Below are 23372 nucleotides of genomic sequence, written 5' to 3'. Positions count from 1 at the left end.
GGGAGTATTGTTGCATGCATGACTATTAACCTTGATCAACATACATGCATGCAACGTACATGCATGCGACATATAGTGAGGTGGCTGTGACGTGGCGTTAGTAAAGAGTCTTGACCAATGAGAAGAAGGCAATGACGTGTTAGCAGCCAATAGGAAGGATCCTACGTGGAAGATACTAAGCTGGAAGACGGCGTGAGCTAGCTTGAGCTAAGAAACAGAGTATAAATAGTCGATTGCTACTCTTTCTTTAGTTTTAGCGTTGATATTGTGAGTTGTACGTTTTGATAAGCTCCGATCGTGGATCGTGAGCTCCTCTTTGATTCGTTTCTCCGAGTTGTAAAGACTTTCGATCATGATTGTTAATTCAGTTCATTCTCATTGATTGTCATTGTCTCATGATCGTAGTTCATCGTTGAATTCTTGTGAAATCAATGTTGTGAGCTAAGATAGATAAGTTACGAAGAATGATCGTAACAGGCAATTATAATAGAAATACCAGAGCACGCCAACACACAATCCTCGCATTTGCTGAGTAATCAGAGGCTTTGTACAATATTTTTCTCGACGAGAATGTGTTGAGATTTGAGAGTGATAGGGTTTACCGTCTGTAGGCGGCTTAAGGAAAGCAAAATGGGGATGAACACAGTTTCTTTATTCCCTTTCTTTTTAATTGTGTTTTAAATTTCGATATAAAGCATTGAAAAGAATTTAGACAAAAATTTAGTGGGAAAATTGCCTCCACTATTTCTGATTCTCTATTTTAAACAAGTTGTACATGGAGTAATTTTTTTTATTTATTTTACTATTCCTTCAAAAAAAATTAGTGATTGACTACATTATAGGTTTAATTTAGACATATATTTGATTGGATTAATTAATTTAAAACCAGAGATTATTATTATCATCACTATTTTTACAATTACATAAAAAATGATTATGTTTTTCACTTCATAAATAAACAATACATGTCATCATGTCATGTAAATTAATAAAATAAATAATGGAAGAATTGTTAAAGTATTACAATCAAAATAAACAACAAAACATGAACTAGTAATTTCGACTAAATTGATTTTTATCAATTATCTTTTCAATAAGTGGTTTTTAATTACTTTCTTCTAAAACTAAATTTAATTACTAATTTGATTTTTTTATTATAGAAACATGTTTAAGCATTCGATTATAACAACCACTACGTCATGACGTAGGAGCAAGTTTCCATTGTTTGCACTTGATAGAAGTGTGAATATAGGATTATTGAAATGACATTTTAACTCAAATGTAATGTTAGTGCATGACATAAATGTGATGAAAGATCAGTGTGTTGTTAGAGTTTCTATGCTGGCACTTTTAATAAAGTGTGATAACCTTAATGTAATAACAGGTAATTTTTCTAGTAGTGTAATTCGCAAACAAATCACCTTGCTACATCTTATAAGTAGTATTTTTTGCCACAAAAATCATCAATATTTATATAAGTCACACGTATATATAAATCCCGAGAGTTCGATCTACACCGCCAATCCAGCAGAATACCTCACCCCAGTGGAAGGCAGCCACGAGTTCCCAATAATAAACTGAGACACCGTAAAATTTCCCGCTTCAGCCGAAGTGTTAAACACGCGGTAACCGGGCCACTTAACCCGAGCCCCCAACCCGGAACCCGGCCCATAATTCATATACTCGCCATAATACAAAGTATCGAGCGCAAACTCCCCATTCCACTCGAGCCACCCTTCCGGTCACTGACGGAACTACATAGGGACAGCGGGGGCTTGGCCAGCCCCAGACCCAGACTGCCCATTACATAGCCGTCCTCCGACCAGTCTCTGCCCCAAGAGCCAGCGAATCCCGCCGCCCGATTTTTTTAAATTGAAAGTAGAATTAGGAAGGAGAACACAAGATTTGGGCGGCGAAGTGGAGAAGAGGTCGAGAGAAGTATGCAAAAAGAGGAATTATGGAAAGAAGGAAGAGGAATGGCTGGCGAGCGGCGTGGGGAAGAAAGATGAACAGGGCAGTGCAAAAGATCTGTTTTCTTATTTTTTGGGATATATCTCTAGCATTGGAAGAAGGAAAAATATTTGACGTGTCAAATGGTATAAAATTTAGTGATAAATAACTATATTTACCCTATTTTAATACTCCCATCTTATTGAGCAAAATGAAAGGAGCATTTAATTTATTTTACTTTCCCTAACATATATGTAGTCCATTACTCCATCGTATAAAATACTTTCATCATAATTTAATTCCACCCTTAATAATTAAAATCAAATCATAAAAAACTACATAATTACTCCAAATAATGAAAATAAGCCTAGTTCCAAATATTCTTAAATTTACTAAGATAAAGAGTATTTATGAAATTTATTAAAACAGATTTGTCATAGAGCATATAAAATTGATAGTAACAAACTTTTTTTTACTACAATTCGTCTAAGAAAATTACTCCCTTGATAGTAGAGGCGTTTCATTTGAGCACTTATGTTTTTAAAAATATACAGTTAAAGTGAAGATAGAGTAAAGTAAGAGAGAGAATAATACTCCCTCCGTCCCATAGTAGATGTCACACTTGGAAGATGACACGTGATTTTAGGAGATGTTATTTTGTGTGTTAAATGATGAGAGAAAATATAATTTTATAATGGATGTGAGAGGGAACTTTTTCCAAAAGAAGAAATGTGACATCTTTTGTGAGACAAACTAAAAAGGAAAGTGTGACATCTACTATGAGACGGAGGGAGTATAAAAAAGAGTATTCTCTATATTATTCTCACTCTTATTTTACTTTTTCTCTACTTTAATTATTTATTATCATTTTTTCGAAATGAGCTAAAAATGAAATGTCTCTATTGCAAAGGGACGGAAGGAGTGTTATTTAATACTTTTTAAAATTGTAATGTTGTTATATATGAAATTAAATATTTTACTATTGTTATAGTTTTTAAATTTTTCAGCCCCGGCTTATTTAAATTCCTGGTTCCGTCACTGCTTCCGGTCGTATCGCGGCACTGATGTACGACTGCATAACGACCGTTCGCGAATAGAGCTTCCACGGACGGCCTAGATACGTCTGCGTGGTCGAGTTCACCAGCTCTAGCTCGGCCGAAATGTTGCAGAATTGGATGGAGAAGCCCGTGTTCTCGACCGGCTCCTTCCGGCCTAGGGCCGTGATGGTGTTCTTCTGGCTCGGGAGGCCCTTTCGGGCCACAATCTGGCAGTTCTGAAACACCACGGCCCCGTCGCCGAAGATGAAGTCCACGGTGCCTGTGATGTGGCACTCGCGGTAGAACTGGCGCTGGGAGTGGGCGTAGAGGGTGTCTTGGTAGCCGTGGATGGCGCAGCGGTAGAGGACCGAGAGGTCAGAGTCCGAACGGAAGGCCACGGCTTGGTGCTTCTCGGGGCCGGCCGTGTTCTCGAAGGTTATGTCCCGTGCGATGAACCCTTGCCCTTTCACGGCTGTTCAAATAACAAAACAGCTTTAAGTTATCTCAAGTGTCTAATTTGTGAAAGGGTTATTTGAAATTAATCTACAACGCAAATCTTGGCTCATATAAATGTAGCTTAAATTTATACTTTAAGAGTCAAATTTTCATTCAATTTAAGAAAGTTTTGATTGTTTCCACAATAATCATAAAAAAAGTTTCAAGATGTCACACTTATGGGACGACACGGATTTTAAGATATGAGGTTTTAAGATGAAGCTTGAAAAGTTACTCCCTCCGTCCCTAAAAGATGTCACACTTATGAGACGGCACGAGATTATAGGAGGTTTTATTTTGTGTATTAAGTGGAAAGAGAAAATAGGAGTATAAATTTTTTATTCATCTGTCCCTGAAAAGTATGAACATTTGGTTCGGCACGGGTTTTAAAGTATAATTAATAAAATAAGAGAGAAATAGAAAGAAAAAGTTTTTAAAATATCGTTAGTGGAGAATGGGTCCCACCTTATTAGAAATGAGGAGTTTCTAAAATTAGAAAGTCCATGGATTTAATAGGAAAGAGTTCATATTTTTCAGGGACGGGGGAGCATATTAATGTGAAAAAGAATTTTTTCCATAAATGAAAATGTGATATCTTTAATAGAATAAAAAGAAAAAGTGAGATATCTTTTATGGCACGGAAGAAATAACAAATTTTCCTTCACTATTTAGGTCAATTCTCAATACTAAATTCAGTAAGTAAAGTGTTTAAAGAATTTCACTTGTTTTTTTATCAAAAACAGGAAATGACTCGACTTAGTTGGGACGAGGGGAGTAACGTCTTACCATTTGTGTTAAGAAGAGGTAAAAATAGATTTTCACGATTACAAAAAGTATAATACATTCTTAAGTGCCCTTTCTAGTGGAGAATGAATTTTTATGAATAAGAGGTAAATATGATGGAGTAGTTGTTTCACTTTACTTCTGCATTTACTCATTTACTTGGAGATACTCTAAAGGTGCTTTCCAATACACTCATTTGGTCCATAATAAAAGTCTCATTTTTTCCTGCTCTAATTTTAATAAAATTATTTGATTCTATAAGGAGTAAACGGCTGAAAATATAAAGTTAGAATGTGAATTTTACCTTTATATATGTTATAATTTTATAATAAAATATATTAATTGAAATAAGTTGGTAAAATGTAAGGTCGCATCTTTCGTAAAAATAAAATGCACACTTTTTTTCAGACGGAAAAAAAGAAAAAAAAAAACCGATGGAGTGATTATCATTTAGAAATTACTTTTTGGCTATACGTATTTTTGTGAAGTGGTTAGCTAAAGGGGCGCGTCAATCTTTAATTTGGCACATTTGACCTTTTCTAAAGATTTAAATTAATTCAACTGTATCATACTATAAAATAAAATTAATTGAACTGCATGATATTGATGGCAATCCATCATTGTATTCCTGTGAATAGCATTTAAATCGACCTGCCTCCAAGTCAATAAGGTAGGATTTGAAGGATGCTATTTGATGCAGTGTAACTCAAATAAATTTCGATTTATGGATTATAAATTTATATGAGCTATATAGTCCATGTTTTTCTACTCGTGCCATGAGTATGTTAGATATTTGGTTTCATTTCATTTATTGCCAACTTGTATCAAGTTTTGAATGATCATATGAGCGCTTAGATTGCATATCGTTAGTGGAATCAGTCGGTGGTTTGCAAGAAACTATTATTGAAAAATCTCCCATATCAACTTGGTAATAAATTATGTATCATCTATATATTTTGGATGACTCTCTCCTTATAAGATTTTTTTAAATGCTTGACTCGTGACTGACACATTTCTACATAGTATCAGAGCAGACCCAAGTTAATATGGATCTCTTTACCTATGTCTTTGTTGCTTGTGTGGAAGTCTAATGTTCATTCATGCCCGCCCATCAAGAGCGTGTTGATAAACCTCCATTCAGTGACCTATTTCCATAGATATTGAGAGCATATATGTCCGTGGAATAGTTGAAGAATAATATGCTCCCTTCGTCCCCGATTAAAAGTCACACTTTTCCATTTTGGTCCGTCCTCAATTAAGAGTCACACTACATTTTTACCATAAATGGTAAGTAGACCTCATATTCCACTAACTCACTTCACTCATATTTTATTATAAAACCAATATAAAAAAGTGGGTCTCACATTCCATTAACTTTTTCAATCAACTTTTCTTTACATTTCTTAAAACTCGTGTCCGATCAAAGTGTGACTCTTAATCGGAGACGGATGGAGTATTTGTTACTATTTCCCAGTTCCTTTCAAGGGAGTGTTTGTGTTCAATGTAAATTGGCTGGCACGCATTTGCGTGAATGAATGTATTCCTTTCTGTTGGACCACCGACACATACCCCACACGCTTTGTTTCTTTTCTTTAGATTTGCTTTTGTTATTAATCCTTCAATCTCCTTAGATTTGATTTTGTGTTAAAATTCATGACCGTCCTAATCATATTTTTGTTTCTTTTTACGTTTTTCTATCTTAACGGAAAATATATGAGTATTATTCCCCGCTTTCCACATTAAGAGTCATATGTTTTCATTTCTGTTCATCCCGCAATAAGGGTCCTACTTCATATTTACCATAAATGGTAGGTAGTCCCATCATTCCTCCAACTTATTTCACTTGCATTTTATTATAAAACTATTATATATAAGTGAGACTCATATTCATCTAACTTATTCAATCCAATTTTTTTGCATTTCTTAAAACTCATGCTCAAACCAAATATGACTCCTATTATGGGAGAGAAGGAGTATTATTGAGCACAAGTGCGATGAATGTGATCTACGAGTGTACTGGTCTAGTAGTAGTAAAATGGTAAACTCCCAAGATCAAAGATTTTGGGATTGAGTTTATCGTGAAGCAGTCATTAAATTTATGATAATTTATGAATTAGAAATGTTGATCTACAAACTCTAGAGGCTCATTCCAAACTTGAAGCCTTGAAATATCGTTAGCAAATCATCTAGCATTGTGATGGAGGAGAACTCTGCAAGTTTTCATCCTGACTGTAGCATGGGAGTATATCTAATGAATTATTCTTCTAGTATTTGATCACATCCTCAATATTTTCCAAATATAATATTTTACACAATTGGCCTTATATGAATATAGTGGACAATAAGTATTGGCTGGCCTGCATAGGTGACATTGAATAGAGAGATACTGAATTAATTTGACAGAATTAGAATACACACTGATTCAATGTTAAATATTTTTGTATCTTATTCTATTGATTCAATATTGTTCAACGTATCCACTCATTTATAATGACTTTCAATATAGGCGCGCATTTGTAGATTGAGATGCTATATAATATATTTTTTCATATTTCGACGTGATTTCGAAACCATAACACTCTAACCTTTGGGTTTTTAGCAAATTCAATGTTCTTTGATTTTTCCGGAAATTTGTTCCTGAAACAACATTAGTTATACTCAACTATAATAATGATATTACAAAAACTTCGGAAAAATCCCCTTGCGTGTAAGGTAGAACAAACTTAAATCTATCTTCAACTATCCCCATAAAGAAAAGGGTGGCACTAGATCCATATAAATACATAAATCCATCTTCAGCCACCTCATAAATTAAGGGTGATAATTGAGGGGTAATGTCTGATACCAAAAAAGGTCTTAGGTTCGAGTTCATTGTGGCACGACCTTTAAATTTATATTCATTTGCTTATATAAAAAGTGACTCTAAATCCATGTCTATAGTCAAATTCTAATTCATTTCATAGTACTTAAGAGCATCCAATGTGGTGCCATATTCGCGATTGGTGTGAAATAGCCACAATAGCGCAACTCCACTGCGAGGGGCACCTGCGGTCTTTGTGAATTCAATCACATACGCAGATCCGTTGGCTTGAAGTCACAAATGTAGCGCCAATGCAGAAGATAAAGGTAGCAGCATCCTCTTTAATTATTTTAAATAAATATTTATTTGACTTTTGTTTATAAATTGATTTTTATTCATAAAAAATAATTTATAGTGATAATATTTTTGCTATGATTCATACTTAAAGTTGGGTTCAATTTGTAAAGGAATATGATAATTAAAAATTAACGTGTGTTCTTCTTTTATAGCTACATTTTATCATATTCTCAGTTCAACTTTTGGTTGTCGAGTGAATTCTTTATCTTAATTATATTTGTCACTTAAGTTTGGGAAACCAAAAAAGTCCTTTAGTTGACGACAAATTACAACTAAATCTTAATCAATTGTTTTTAAGTGTGTCTATATTCTTAAAAAAAATGCATTTCTTGTTTGGGAGAAATCACACTAGGAGTGTAATGAAAATTGATTTTTCGGCTTGTCATTTTATAACCAAATCCAACGTGATTTTATTAGAGCATCCATAATGGGGCGGAGTATAGCCCGCCCGATGCATCCTTTGTCCTATCATCTACCACTACAAGTGGGCGGAGGATTCTCCCCCATCCTCCGCGGACGATGAACCATTTTTTGCATCCTCCGGCCTATCCTCCGCCCCATTGTAGGGGTCCGAAGGATAGGTCCGGACGATGCAACACGTTTTTAGTTTTTTTTTTAATTTCTTCTATATATATCACTAAATTTTTACTTCATTACACACCTTTCACTACACTTTCTTCCTCATCTCAATTTCCACTCTTCCTATCTTCCTATCTTCATATTGTTGTAACTTTTTTTAATTAAGTGAATGTAGTGTTTTTGTATTTATTTTGCTAGTAATTGACATATTTGCAAACATAAAAATAAAAAAATAAATACAAAATAGTAGTTAAAACTATAGTGCAGGCTATAGGACGATCCGCTACTGATGGATGGGCGGAGGATAAAATGCTGATGTAGCGGAATATAGAATGTTAATTATGGAGCCTAATTTATCTCCTATCATGTTTAGGATTTGTTTCCTTGAAGTATTTTTCCTTGTGATATATGTTTCCTAGTTTGACTAGAATTAGGGCTCTCTAGTTGCTTATAAATAGAGGTGCTCCCTCATTGTTAAATCATCCTGAAATTATATAGTGAAATCCCTGGCTTGGCATCGCCCCCAGACGCAGATACACATTGTATCGAACTGGGTAAACAATTTCTTGTGTTCATTCTCTATCATATTCGTGATTGCCTGTGTTTATTTCCCAACAACTAGTATCAAGAGCCTAGGGTATAAGAGGCAGAAATCGCGATGGGGATCGACGAGATAATTGCTATAGAGAAGTTCGACGGATCTGATTTCGGATTTTGGAAGATGCAGATTGAGGATTACCTGTACGGTAAAGATCTCTGGAAGCCTTTAAAAATCAAACCCGAAAAGATGGAACATGAGGAGTGGGAGCTGCTGGACAAAAAAACGATGAGCGCGATTAGGCTATCGTTGTCCAAGGATGTGGCTTATCACACGACTGCAGCAAAGTCGACAAAGGAGATGATAAAGATCTTGGAGGACATGTATCAGAAACCATCAACGGCAAACAAGGTACATCTGATTAGACGATTGTTTAATTTTAGAATGCAAGAGGGAAAGCTGTTGCAACAACATCTCAACGAGTTCAACATGATTACTTCGCAACTGAACTCGGTTGATATAAAATTCGATGATGAAATTCGTGCCCTGATTTTGCTATCGTCTCTGCCTAAGAGTTGGGCTGGCACAGTGACAGCAGTTACTGCTGCAGAGACAAACCTAACAGTTGACAAAGTAAGAGATCTGATGATTGGTGAGGAAGTTTGCCGGAGAAAATCAGGATCTTCTACTTCGGGATCAGCACTGAATACAGAACAGAGAGGTAGATCGAAGGGAAAACAAAATCGTGGAAGATCAAATTCCAGAGGAAGGAGTCAATCCAAGAAGGATTTGGATAAAGTTAAATGTTGGAATTGTGATGAGTTTGGACATTTTAGAAATCAGTGTGAGGCACCGAAAAAGTATAAGAATAAGGATCAGAAGGACAAGAAGACAGCAAATGCTACCATGTCTGATGACGATGGCGAGACGTTGGTCTTGAGTGTCAGTAGTCCGATGGAATCGTGGGTATTGGATTCTGGAGCGTCGTTCCACTCCTGCAGCAATGTGGAGATAATGGAAGACTACGTTTCTGGCGATTTTGGGAAGGTACATCTGGCTGATGACGAGCCCTTAGATATCGTGGGAAAGGGAAACGTGAAGGTAGTGACGTCCAATGGATCCGTGATAAAACTGAATGGAGTCAGACACATTTCTGGATTGCAGAGAAGTTTGATTTCGATTGGGCAGCTTGATGCAGAAGGGTACACCGTGACGTTTGGCTGCAACAATTGGAAGATTACCAAGGGAGCTATGATAGTAGCTCGAGGTAAGAAGGAGGGTACGTTGTATACCACAACTAACTCCAAAGATTGCATTGAAATTGCAAGTGAGGCAAATAATGCAGATTTGTGGCACCTTTGTCTTGGCCACATGAGCGAGAAAGGGATGAAGATAATGTGCCCAAGAGGTTTACTGCCTGGCCTGAAAACTGTTAAAGTTGGCCTGTGCGAGGATTGCGTGTTTGGGAAACAGAAACGGGTGAGTTTCTCAAGAGGAGGCTGAAATTTGAAGACACAGAAGTTGGAGATGGTCCACACTGATCTATGGGGACCAGCACCTGTGAAGTCCCTAGGAGGCTCTGAATATTATATGACTTTCATCGACGACTCTACTCGAAAGCTATGGGTTTATTTTCTGAAGAGTAAATCCGATGCGTTTGACTCTTTCAGGAAGTGGAAAGCCCTTGTTGAAACTGAAATCGGGCTGAAGGTGAAGTGTCTAAGATCCGATAATGGAGGAGAATATGAACTTGCAAAGTTCAAGGAGTTTTGCGCCAAGAATGGAATCCACATGGAGAAAACTGTGAAATGAACTCCACACCAGAATGGAATCGCAGAGCGTATGAACAGAACATTGAATGAGAGAGCAAGATGCATGAGGTTGAAAAGTGGATTGCCAAAGAGTTTTTGGGCAGATGCAGTCAACACAGCTGCATTTCTAATTAATAGAGGTCCATCAGTTCCCTTGGAGTTTCGGATACCCGAGGAGGTTTAGACAGGAAAAGAGGTAAATCTATCTTTCCTACGCATCTTTGGTTGTGTTGCTTATGCTCATGTTAGTTCCGTTGAGAGAAGTAAGTTGGATGCTAAATCTATTAAGTGTACGTTCATTGGTTATGGAGGCAATGAGTTCGGTTATAGATTCTGGGATGAGCAGAACCGTAAGGTTATTCGCAGTAGAGATGTCATTTTCAATGAATAGGTATTGTACAATGATAGATTGGAGGCGTCGAGTCCCAGCAGTTCTGAGCCCCAAGTGGTCGAGCTAGACATCTCAAACTCGAGTGGGAGCAAGGAGAGTCAGAATGCTGAAGAGGTGCTTGAAGAAGAACCAAGCACTCCACCACCGACTATTCCGCTGCCTAAATCGACTAGAGAGCGACGTGCACCTGATAGGTACTAGCCCTCTAATTTCTATTTGTTACTTACTGATGGTGGTGAGCCCGAGTGTTATGCAGAGGCAGGAGAAGGCCCTGATAAACGAAGGTGGAAAATTGCCATGGATGACGAGTTTGCCTCTCTTCTCCTGAATGGCACATGGGAGCTTGTGGAACTTCCTAAAGGGAAAAAGGCATTGCATTGCAAGTGGGTCTATCGAATCAAAGGTGAAGCTGATGGTAGCAAGCGCTACAAGGCTAGGCTGGTTGTCAAGGGATTTGAGCAACGATACGGTATTGATTATACAGATGTGTTCACTCCTGTTGTGAAACTAACTACTATTCGTTTAGTGTTGAGTATGGTAGTTGCAGAAAATCTATTGTTACATCATATGGATGTAAAGACAGCATTCCTTCATGGTGATTTGGAGGATGAGTTGTACATGACATAGCCTGAAGGATTCGTAGTAAAAGGAATGGAAAATCTTGTGTGCAAGTTGAAGAAGAGCTTGTATGGTTTAAAGCAAGCCCCAAAGCAGTGGTACAAGAAGTTTGATGGATTCATGATGGAGATTCGCTATAACAGATGCTACGCTGACCATTGTTGTTACTACAAGAGGTTTGACAAGAGCTATCTTATCCTGTTATTATATGTTGATGATATGTTAATCGCAGGAGGTGATCAAAAGGAGATGGATAAGTTGAAAAGGCAATTGTTTGAACGATTCTCCATGAAAGATCTTGGAGAGGCTAATCAAATTTTGGGCATGAGAATCGAGCATGATAAGGCGACAGGAAAATTGTATCTTTCGCAAGCTGTTTACATTGGTAAGGTTTTGGAAAGATTCAACATGGATAATTCGAAGCCAGTAAGTGTGCCTTTAGGCAGTCACTTTAAGCTGTCGAAGAAGGAGTCGCCAAGTACAAAAGAAGAACGTGCTGAAATGAAGAAAATTCCTTATGCTTCAGCAATTGGCAGTATTATGTATGCAATGGTGTGTACGAGGCCTGATATTGCACAAGCAGTGGGAGTAGTGAGCCGGTTCATGGGTGATCCGGGCAAGCAACATTGGGAAGCAGTTAAATGGATCCTTCGATACTTGAGAGGTGCTATAGAAAGTGTCTTATGTTTCAATGGCAAGAATGTCGAGCTGGCAGGTTATGTGGATGCAGACTTGACGTCCAATGATCTTGATGAGAGAAGAAGCACAACCGGGTATGTATTTACTTATGGTGGTACTGCTATTTCATGGACTTCTAAGTTGCAGAAGACCGTTGCGTTGTCTACTACGGAGGCTGAATATGTAGCTGCGACAGAGGCAAGCAAGGAGATGGTGTGGTTGCAGAGTTTCTTAGATGAACTTGGGAAGGAGAACAAGAGTAGCATACTCTACAGTGATAGTCAGAGTGCTATTTTCTTGGCGAAGAATCCAGCGTTTCATTCTAGCACAAAGCATGTGGAGTTGAAGTATCATTACATCCGACACCTAGTGGAGATGAAAATCCTGCAACTTGTGAAGATACTTGGCAGTGAGAATCCTGCAGACATGTTTACTAAGGTGGTGACCTTAGAGAAATTGAAGCTATGCATAGCTTCAATTGGCCTTGGAACTTGAAGAGAAGGTTAGGCGATGCTAACCGGATGAAGGGATGAGATCACGAGGAAATGGTTGTTTAGGAGTTGTTAGTCTCCAAGTGGGAGATTGTTAATTATGGAGCCTAATTTATCTCCTATCATGTTTAGGATTTGTTTCCTTGAAGTATTTTTCCTTATGATATATGTTTCCTAGTTTGACTAGAATTAGGGCTCTCTAAGCTAGTTGCTTATAAATAGAGGTGCTCCCTCATTGTTAAATCATCCTGAAATTATATAGTGAAATCCATGGCTTGGCATCGCCCCCAGACGTAGATACACATTGTATCGAACTGAGTAAACAATTTCTTGTGTTCATTCTCTTTCATATTCGTGATTGCCTGTGTTTATTTCCCAACATAGAATGCCTAAAGGGCGATTTATAGGGCGCTCCTTTGTGGATGCTTTTAAAGTAAATGCACAAATTTGCATTTATTATATATTACCTATTTGATTAGTTTTCATCCTATAATAATTTAACATATACACGTAGGAAATATAAGGAAATAAACAATTTCAGATATCCTTGGATTGGTCCAAATACATATTGATCATGATTCATGCATGTAATAAAAATTTTAGCTTTTATAATAAATTTATACGTATTGGAAAATGTAAAATAGATGAAAAATAAATTTATTTGTAACATAAATGACAATAAAATTTTGTATAGTTGAATTGTAGGCGTACTAGATAGAATGAGGCTTCGCATTAACAACTGAAAAGTGAGTTCACTTTTGTGCATACCCTAAAGTTGGTAGAGATATATATGAATTTAATAATTTATACTAGAATTTATCTGAATTCAAAAATAAAGGTAAGTTAACACCGAAATTACAATACATCGTACGGATTTAGACATCTGGTTACTAACGTAAAATTACATATAGCCAACAGGATTTAAGCATCTGATTACTAACGTAAAAGTACATAAGCCATTAAATGCAAGGGTGGCAAAATGCGTCGCGGTTAATGGGTAATACACATCTTGACCCGCTACCCGCCGGGTATCGAGTACCCGTTACCCGACGACAGTGGCGTATGCAGACTTTTTGAATTGGGGATGCGAATTTTATGTAAAATACTTCATCCGTCCAATAATAGATGACACACTTGAGTAATGGTACGGGTTTTTAGGGGATGTTATTTTATGTGTTAAGTAGAGAGAGAAAATAGTATATTTATATTAATGTGACTATGTGAAAGAGAGCTTTTCTCAAAAAAGGAAATGTGACATTTTTGTGGGATAAACTAAAAATAAAAGTATGACATATATTATGGAACAGAGAGAGTATAACATGTTAAAAATAAAATATTATTTAAAATAGTATGTTACAATAATGTTCAATTTTTAAAGTCATTTTACAGCATAACTAAACTTAGAGTTAATATAACCATAGAACAAAAGAATAAAAAGTGTAACTAGTTGAATTTCTAAATTCATACTAAAGAAGTAAAATGTTCATTATAAATAAATAAAATGAAACTACCAATATCTAAAATAAAAATAGAAAAAAATAAATTCATACACATACATTAAAAATATAAATGAGAGATAAAAAATAATCAAATATAGTAATACTACCTAATACTTATAATTCCATAACGCCATAAATATAAATAATCAAACATAAGAACCAAGTACTTGTACCTAAATTATATAATAAACAAAAAAAAACAGGGAAAGGCCATAACGCCATGACGAGGAATCGAACTCGGCTGAAACCTGTGCAGAAGTGGCTTCGGCAACCACTAGAGCACTGGACATTTTTGAAACTTCAATGTAAATATTACAATAAGAACATACAATTTTGGGCGTACAGTTGTACCCCTTGTTCTTAGCTGTATACGCCACTGCCCGAGGATAACGGAAAACGAAACGGTATCGTCGGGTAACGAGTACCCGATAATACCCGATATTATTAGTAATAGATATATACCATCGTTTAATACTTTATAAAATCTAAGAGTTCTAAGAGTTCTTTTGAAACATTTTTACACTCTAACGAACATACAATTGAAAACTCACCAGAACTAGCTTTAGAGTGTCCCCTCACTTTTATTCTCAATCTATTTAAAGCTTACCATCGATACTAATATAGTAAATTAGGGAACATTGTCGGCTATTAGGGTTTAAAAATTTTCTATTAGGGTTTCGGGTCGAGTATGGGTACCCACAATGTCGTGTATGGGATACCCGACACGGGTATCAGGTAATCCCGATATGTTGCGGGCGGGTATTGAGACAACAAATTAGGCTAAAATCGGGGGTACCCGTAGGTAACCTGTTTTGCCATCCCTAATTAAATGTTCCATTTTTCTTTTTTCCTCCATTTACCAATAAATATCTAATTTCACCTTTATTATTTTTAGTAAGTGGATCACACATTCCATTACCTTATACTACTCACATTTTATTATAAAACTAATATATAAAAGTAGGACTCACACTCCATTAACATTTACTATCTACTTTTTTTATAAAGTCAATTAATTTTTTAAAACCCGAATCGGTCAGCTATGAGACATTTAATCGTGGACGGAGGGAGTATATGCATGCATAGGAGGAGCTAGAAATTTGTATGAAGATGGGCAAATATACATCCGATGAAATTTGAAGAATTTTAGGAGGGATATTTAGTGAGAGATTCAAAGAAATAAATTTTAAAATGTGTAATATATATATGGGGTGGAAAATATGAGGTGGGGCGATTGCCCCTCTCCACCTTCAATCCTCCATATAGATCTGCCCCTGATTACATGATACTCAACCTTCAATCCTCCATATAGATCTGCCCATTACATGATACTCAAGTGTAAATATATATTCAAAATATAGACTATGATACTCAAATGTTAGATGCATGTGCAGATCCACATCTAATTTACGAGCATAATATATTTACTTTTATTTATCACTTTCAATTCAATGGCGGATCCAAGATTGGAAAATTGTAGGGGCAGAATTGTCACTGGGCTTCGTTCCCGATGTCACAAAAAAGATGATTCAAAGGAACACCAAAAATAATATGCGTCATTTTTTGATATACTATATATCTTCTTATTTGAGCATCATGCTTATCAAGGAAATCATTATTGTTTCAATGGTTAAATATCATTAGTTGGTACCGATCGATAGGTGTAAATATGAATAGATACACTTTCTCCTTATATCGGTTAATCACATTTAGAGAAAGAAAGATAGAGAAAACTTTATCTCTACCATCCCAACCACTAAATCTTTCTATATTTTCAATATATTATATTCAAGTCAGTCACAATTTTAACCAAATATCACAATTTCGGTTTCAATATCAAGTTGGGAAACTTAGGCTCATAAGTGCTAGGCTTAAATTTAATATGGCTTGGATTTGCAACAAGTCAACCTAAGATAGCACCGGACGATTTCCTTCTGCCACGGGACGAAGTCGGAAGCGAACGGAGGGGCTGCCATGAAAAGTTTGTTAGGTTTGATATACTGAAAAGCGTGTTTCAAGCAAGTTCGCTCAAGTTCGCGCGAATACAATCTTGCTTGTATACAGAAAAACTCTACAATCCACTTTTAACCCGATTCAGTATCATTCGAGCAGTTTGCACGATTAGAATCAGTATATTATTACATTGTGTTTGCTTGTGCGTTTATAAGATGTTTTATAAACATTTAAATGCATAAGAAGTAAACAAAGCCTAAGTCTTTTGCTTAGTAGACTGGTTGTGGGCGTCGTCCACTTTAAGGTAACTACAGTCGGTTCTATGCAATGCTTTGTAAAAGAAAAAGAAGAATTTCACAACCTAGATATGCATTGGCAACCTATCGCGAAAGGTTGCAATGTCAGTCTGATTATTTCTAAGCCTTATTGAAATAAGATGACGTTGGTATGGTATAGCACTGAATGAATATAACAGCAAGACGTGTCTTTATGCTATCTACTGAAAGACTAGGTCTTGAAAAATATCTATTTCTTAATCAACATACGTTAGCATTGAGCATACGGTATTGATTATGCACTACTTTGACTTATCAAATGGTGCGAGTTTTTCGCAACCCAATAAGCCTGATATATTTGGTAGTGGTGATTAATATCTAGTGGTGCTAGGATTGCTATTACGTTGAATCATGCGCAAGGTGAGTCTCGTTTGATAATGTCCTCAAGAGGAGCTTGAACAAGGTTTTATTATTCGGAAACTGGCCAGTTGGAATTTAATTATTCCATAAATAATAAATAAGTGTTTCTTGCTAGGTCCACTCTTGGAACTAATAAGACGTTAATTAATTAAGTCCATAGCAGACATTAATTAATTAATGGACATTTATATCTTAAGCGCGGGAAATAAATAATAAACAAAATGGAAACCCGGATTACTTGTAATTTCGGATTTGGATGTGGAGGTCAATATTACTTCTGTAGTGGCTGCTCGTAATATTCCAATATAAGCTTATATTAAATTTTGGTTTCAATTTAAGTAGTAAAAAGCTAATTGGGGGAGCCCATATCCAAAACCTTTCATAGATCCCTAACTGGGCCCAATATGAACGTAATATAAATAGGAGAATAAAGAAGACAAAATTGATATAGGAATGGTGATAAAAATTTCGTCCCTTTACATATTAAAAGGGAGGGGACGATTTTCTCAAGTGATTTTCTCCTCCGTGAGTTTTCAGCTCCCCCTCCGTGAGAAAGTTCTGTCTCATTATTCGAATCCTAGTATTTCGATAAGATCATCCCACCCTGATATCGAGATACAGTTCAGGAATCAGTCAGAAGATCTGTGGTCTAGTATTAAAGATCATCGTGGAGAAGGCGCGAGCAATCGTCGATTATTTGGAGAATCAAATCGGTAGCTCTAAACCGTAGAATTCATGTGTTAGGATTTATATTTATTAAGCACGAATTATTTGCGTTCTAGCATACAATTATGTGTTACCATGTGAATAGATTAATCTCATAATATGTCAAATAGATCCTACGTCTGATTTATTTGTTTTGTATAAGTCTTCCGCTGTGCAAGAGGCTCCGAAAACCCCAACAAAGTTTACATCCAGATCTATTGTAACTGGTTGCCATGAATAATTCCATTAAACTCCTTCCATCCTACATAAAAATAGGGACACTTTTTTTCTCATTCGTCCTATAAAAATAGTCCATTTTCATTTGTAGAAAGTACTCCATCTCATTACCTATATACATCAAGTTATTTTACTACTTATACCACTATAGTCAACCATTAAACACTAATAATAATGTGAGTCCCACTATCACTAACACTATTTTAACTACCCCTTATCATCTCTCTTACTTTATCAGTTATGCATTAATTTTCCTGCCGTCTCAAATGTCCCTATTTTTATGGGACGGAGGTAGTAGTACAATCATTTTCTGTTTTGATAAAAACTATTTTCTTTTTCTACTTTCTTTCTTCACCTCCTTTATTTTTTCTCCAATTAAATACATCCCCTGTCCCAACTAAGTTGAGTCACTTCTTTTTTGCACTCGTTTTGAAAAATCGTAATAAATAGTTAAAGTGAATATATAGTAAAGTAAAATCGAGAATCGTGTAGATAAGTATCTACACGATTCTCGCTTTTACTTCACTATATCTACTTTTTACTTTCTTGTTTTTACTTTACTATTATCCATTTTAACTATTTATTAAATATGATTTTTTCAAAATGAGTAAAAAAAAGAAGTGATCTAATTTAGTTGAGACAGAGGAAGTACCTCTTTTTTAATCATATACTTATCTACACTATTCTCACTTTTACTTCACTATATCTACTTTAACTTTCTCGTTTTTACTTTACTATTATACATTTTAACTATTTATTAAATACGATTTTTTCAAAATGAGTAAAAAAAGAAGTGACCTAACTTAGTCGAGAGAGAGGAAGTACCTCTTTTTTAATCATATACCCCATATAAATGCCTCCCAATAACGCAAGAACTCAAAACAAATGAGGGCTGAGGCCATTGAATAAAATATGAGAAGCATTGATTCGAAGCAGAGACCTTCCTTCTTAAATACTCCCACCTGCCTCCTAACCTTTTGCTATATCACAATCACAAACCTGCCCATTTATTACACAAACATTCTTCCAATCCAATATTGACCACTTCTTTCATGCATTTTTACTATCCTCTAGCCATTTCCAGATTGCATGCCACCTCTTAATTAACCCTTTTCTTTTCCACTTTTAACAATTAATTGTAGCAGATATCATTCACCAATTGCTCGTGATACATATGGGGTCAAGTTTGTTCAAATTTCTGTTTTTAGCAACGATTTTATGTTGTGCAAGTTGTGAGAAGGCGTCGGTGTTGGGAAACTTGAAGGTTCCGGCGTCGGAATTTGTGGGGTCCGTGAGGTCCACCATCGACATAGTCCGCCAAGTGATCTCCATAGTTTTACAATTCTCCGGTGCATTCGGAGATTTCCGGCTAAGCAATGCCGTCTCCGACTGCCTTGATCTCATGGATCTCTCTGTGGACCAGTTGAGTTGGACTCTCTCTGCTTCACAAAATCCCAATGGTATTTTCTACATATTCTCTTTTGCCTATTTACTTTTGTTTATTTTTTCACATAGAAGAATTGAATGTGAGTGAAGTTGGTGTATACTCTTGAAAATTTGTCACTTATTTCTATTTTTGACCGTCTTTTAAAATTTATCACTTTTCACTTTTACCATTTCTGGCAATGGACCCCACATTTCATTAACTCATTCCTAATCACATTTTATTACAAAACTAATATATAAAAGTATGACTCATATCCCATTAACTTTTTCTAACTCATTTTCTTTTACATTTCTTAAAATCCATGTCAAATTAAATGGTAATAAATTATTAGGGACAGAGAGAGTACACCAATTTTGTCGAATTGGTTTCCATATGCGAATTCTTTCATTTTGGGTTAGTTAAATTTAGTCCTTAGTCATCGACCAACTCGACCTTCTATGATGCCATGATAGAAATTCATACAGTTCTATCATAAAACTAATTAGTGATAAAAAAGTGGCGCATGAAAGTTATATAGTGGTTTCAATTTTCTATTTATACCGAGCTTATAATGTTTTATTTTTCTTGCAAAATTTTGATTTGACGCATTAGTTGAAAAAATAAGTACCAATTATATTTTTAAATTTGAAATAAAAAGTGACTGAGATACATATAGATTAGGGCATAAAGATTGACTGTGTGGTGTAGAGGTGATACATGTGTTGGATACAGTCAAAAATTGTTATCGACTTTATACGAGCGTATGTGCGACTACATACACATGCGAACAATTTATGGGAACTTGCATCTTATATTTTATACTCTATAAATATCTATGTGACTATTTGGGAAGTGGGGTTGCCGGTGCTCGTGCTCGACTGCTCGTCGATAAAAACATGTTATCTCATTTACACCAAAAACGAGAGAAAATAAAGGTCCACTTTTCGAAGAACTAACACATTAAGGCCCCGTTTGGTAGCTATGTTTCGATTAGATAAGAGGATTAATCCGGGTTTATTTGTGCATTTGATAGCTATGTTAATAAACTTAATAGCCCGTGTTCTGTATCCGGCCCGCACAAAGCCCATTAAAAAATCTATGTTTTAGTCACATATGTAACCACCCATTTTGGCATGTTACATATCAAGGATACCTAGTTAATTTTGCAAAATACATTTTTACCCATAATTTAAAATTTTCTAGCCTTAATCCAAAACTAACACCTCTTCCTCACTTCACCCTCACTTCATAAAAATTGCAACAAGAAGTTCTTCCACAATTCTCTCATCCCCTCCCACTCCCCGCCAAACGACGTCGTCAGCGGCGGCGTGAAGTACGGCGGTGAAGCCGCCGGCGTCAGAAACGGCGTCTCCAAAATATGCAGCAAATCGCCCAAATTGAAGCCCCCATCTTCCGATTCCAAATCCTCCCTAGTCTCCTCCGCGATCGTGAACAGAAATCGCGGGAAGCTCATCGATCAGAACAGGGCCCTTGTTGAGTCCCCTGACATGGTACGAAGCCAGATGAACTTCAAGAGACTTTCTCTCACCGATATTAAGATTGACATCAAAAGAGTTCCAAAGAAGAAAGCTCTTGTTGCTGCTATGGAGGCTGCTGATGTTAAGGAAAGTGGGAAAAGTGCTCATGGGGAAGAAAGCTCATTGTTCAGAAGAGAAGAGCCTCTCTCAATGACTTTGACCGCTTCAAGCTGATGATTGCCAAAATCGAGAACTCCATATTAGAGGCAGTAGCAAAGAAACTCATGGATCGTGGCTTGCCTAGTGAGAATTGGGGATCTAGGGAAGGTAGAGATGGCAGACTCGAAGACCAACAAGTTCCATCTTTTGATGAAATTGACCCACCGTGCAGCCCCGATATGAGTAAAGAGACGGAGGAAGAGGCATTATTAGACGATGTAGAGGAGGTTGATTCCATTGAGGAAGTGAAGAAGGCTGTCGTTGCTCGAGTGACATCCCAAGATGTTGTTGGGAATTGTTTGGGTGAAAAGGGAGAGTTGCGTGATAGTGATGTTGCAAGAATATTTCAGCCACCGACATTGCTTGCCATCGATGCACGGATGGTCCTGCCGCGAAATTACACGGCGTGTTTGGGAGTTCGTGGACGTGTTAACAAGCTTCACGTTTTAGCGCTGAATTTTGACGACTGTTTTGATCCTACCTTGATGATTTTTTATGGAGAAGGTGAAGTGACACGTCCAACTATTCGGTATGCGTTTGATCCAGGAGGAGACGCCTCGCCAAGCTTGTGCTTTCAACTCTCGTCTTTGGTTCGTGGTTCCCACCTTGAGGACAAGGTGGATTTTAACCGTGGGGGAGTTGATACGAGTATTCTACCATTATTTATTAGTTTAGATATATTAGGGATTTGCATATCTTTTCTTATATTTGTTTCTTGTTTCCTAAGCTAGTATTCTAGTATTATAAATAGGGCTAGGTTGTTATCGTTTTAATCATTCAATGAATATATTATTTTCCACAACTTGTCTTGAGTAACAAGAATATCATATTTCGTTTCCAAATTGTTGTTCATCGGAGAACGTCCGAAAATCAGCAATTCGTGAGCTTTCCTTCGGGCACGTCGAAGGTTTGATCACCTTATCTCTCCGAGAAGTTAGCCATCCGGCCTCGTTACGGAGAACGTCCGTAACAGATACCAATTCCAAACCTACAAATATTAAATGCAGCAAAGATGTATCTATCCAATAATATTAAATTAATTGTTGGGACGACATTTTCTCAGACAGTCTGGTAGCATTCAATTCGATGATAAATCATGCATATGCCTGTTACAATCGAACCAAACATGCAATAGTGCAGTCTTTTCCATTTGTACAGTTTAGAATATACTATTATTAAATAATTTATGCGTATAAAACCATCTTCATTCTTTTAAACCAAACTCAAACTCATTTTTGAGTATACCATCATACTAAAAAGTAGTTTTTTTTTTTTTTTTTTTAAATTAACTTCATATATTTATATCATATATATGAAGGAGGAAATTACAAATCAACTCCTATAACAAGGAGGAAAGCAAATTACGCCACCCAGGGTTCGAACTCGAGACCTCCAGGATGGACGCGGTATCCAGCACCCTTTCCCGCTAGGCCAAGGGGCTTGGATGTCATACTAAAAAGTAGTTTTACTCCAACAATTTACACCAAATTCAAAATTTACACCATTTTTGTGTTTTTGTCTCACAAAATTTTTGCAGTAACACCATAATTTCACAAAAACACCACAAATGGGTTTGAGTTTGGTGCATGATTGAAGAAGATTTATACACCAAAACTCATTTTTAGAGTATGGAAATATCCAGTAAATTACTAGTACTACTGAATTTCAGCATTTGAAATTTTCCCTCAGTTTCGTCTCATTTTTTGACCAACTAAGTTTGATTTCAGCCATAGTTAATGCTGGCATATGACTTTACGAGAACAAATCAGCCGACTTCACTTACCAAATATTGCCGTTTCCGACTTAAATTGCAAGTGTTTATTTAAATCAATTTGGATATGAGGGAATACTTAATTTGGTTGAAATCCAGCCTCAGCTAGCCAAATCAAATTAAATTAAAAGTCCAATTAATATTTGATCAAATCAATTAATTATTGTGAAAAACAAAAAACTTGTTCATTGTTTAATTTACCGGTATCATCACAAAATAAATAAAGTTGAGGAACATACCAAATGTTGCCGATCGGTAGGTGGTCCAACCGTCGATGAAGTTCCGGTTGCCTGAAATAACCGTAGCATTCACCCCGTCTCCCATCATCATAATATTCCATTTCTTCTTACTTATCTCCACATATTCCTTGTACACACCTTTCTTCACGTATATAACGAATCTCTTGGTACTACGCTCCGGGGCTGCGCCAATAGCATCCATAATCTTAGTAAAATTCCATGTCCCGTCCGCAGCCACCACTGCGTCCGCGGCTGATGGGGCGGCCGAGGCTTGGAGGACGCGTCGGTCATCGGATTTTAACCAACTAGGAAATTTTTGGCTAGAAATTAATTTTCTACCGCCGTGGCCACCGCCTTTGCCATTGCGACCAGGTGGTGACGGGATAGAGGTAGTAGGGTTAATGTTCGAGAGAATATTGTAGACTAATGAGGTGACTTGGTCTAGGCTACCGGAAACCAAATCTTTGACAATGCCATTTGTGCCATCAAAGCCTTCTTTGCAAGTGTCTTGATTGATCAATGCTCCACTCAACCATGTTTTCATGTCAGCCTTTACATTTCCGGTGCCGTTATCTTTGCCTGTATACACCGTAAAAGTTATGAATTTAAATACTCTTTTTGT

General features: G+C 36.5%; 1 protein-coding gene and 1 pseudogene across 1 annotated transcript; one reads left to right on the top strand and one right to left on the bottom strand.

Annotated features, from left to right (window-relative positions):
- Positions 1-1375: 1375 nt before the first annotated feature.
- On the bottom strand, positions 1376-23324 carry LOC121795265 (annotated as a pseudogene).
- Positions 18526-21391, top strand: LOC121795268 (60S ribosomal protein L14-2-like). Its single transcript, XM_042193768.1, has 2 exons — positions 18526-19077; positions 20312-21391. Exons 1-2 carry the CDS (start codon positions 19075-19077, stop codon positions 20753-20755), a joined length of 447 nt encoding a protein of 148 aa, XP_042049702.1. The 5' UTR covers positions 18526-19074; the 3' UTR covers positions 20756-21391.
- Positions 23325-23372: the final 48 nt, after the last annotated feature.

This window comes from Salvia splendens, chromosome 3 (assembly GCF_004379255.2).
Source record: "Salvia splendens isolate huo1 chromosome 3, SspV2, whole genome shotgun sequence".
NCBI lineage: Eukaryota > Viridiplantae > Streptophyta > Magnoliopsida > Lamiales > Lamiaceae > Salvia > Salvia splendens.
This window is presented reverse-complemented; position numbering and strand designations above follow the sequence as displayed.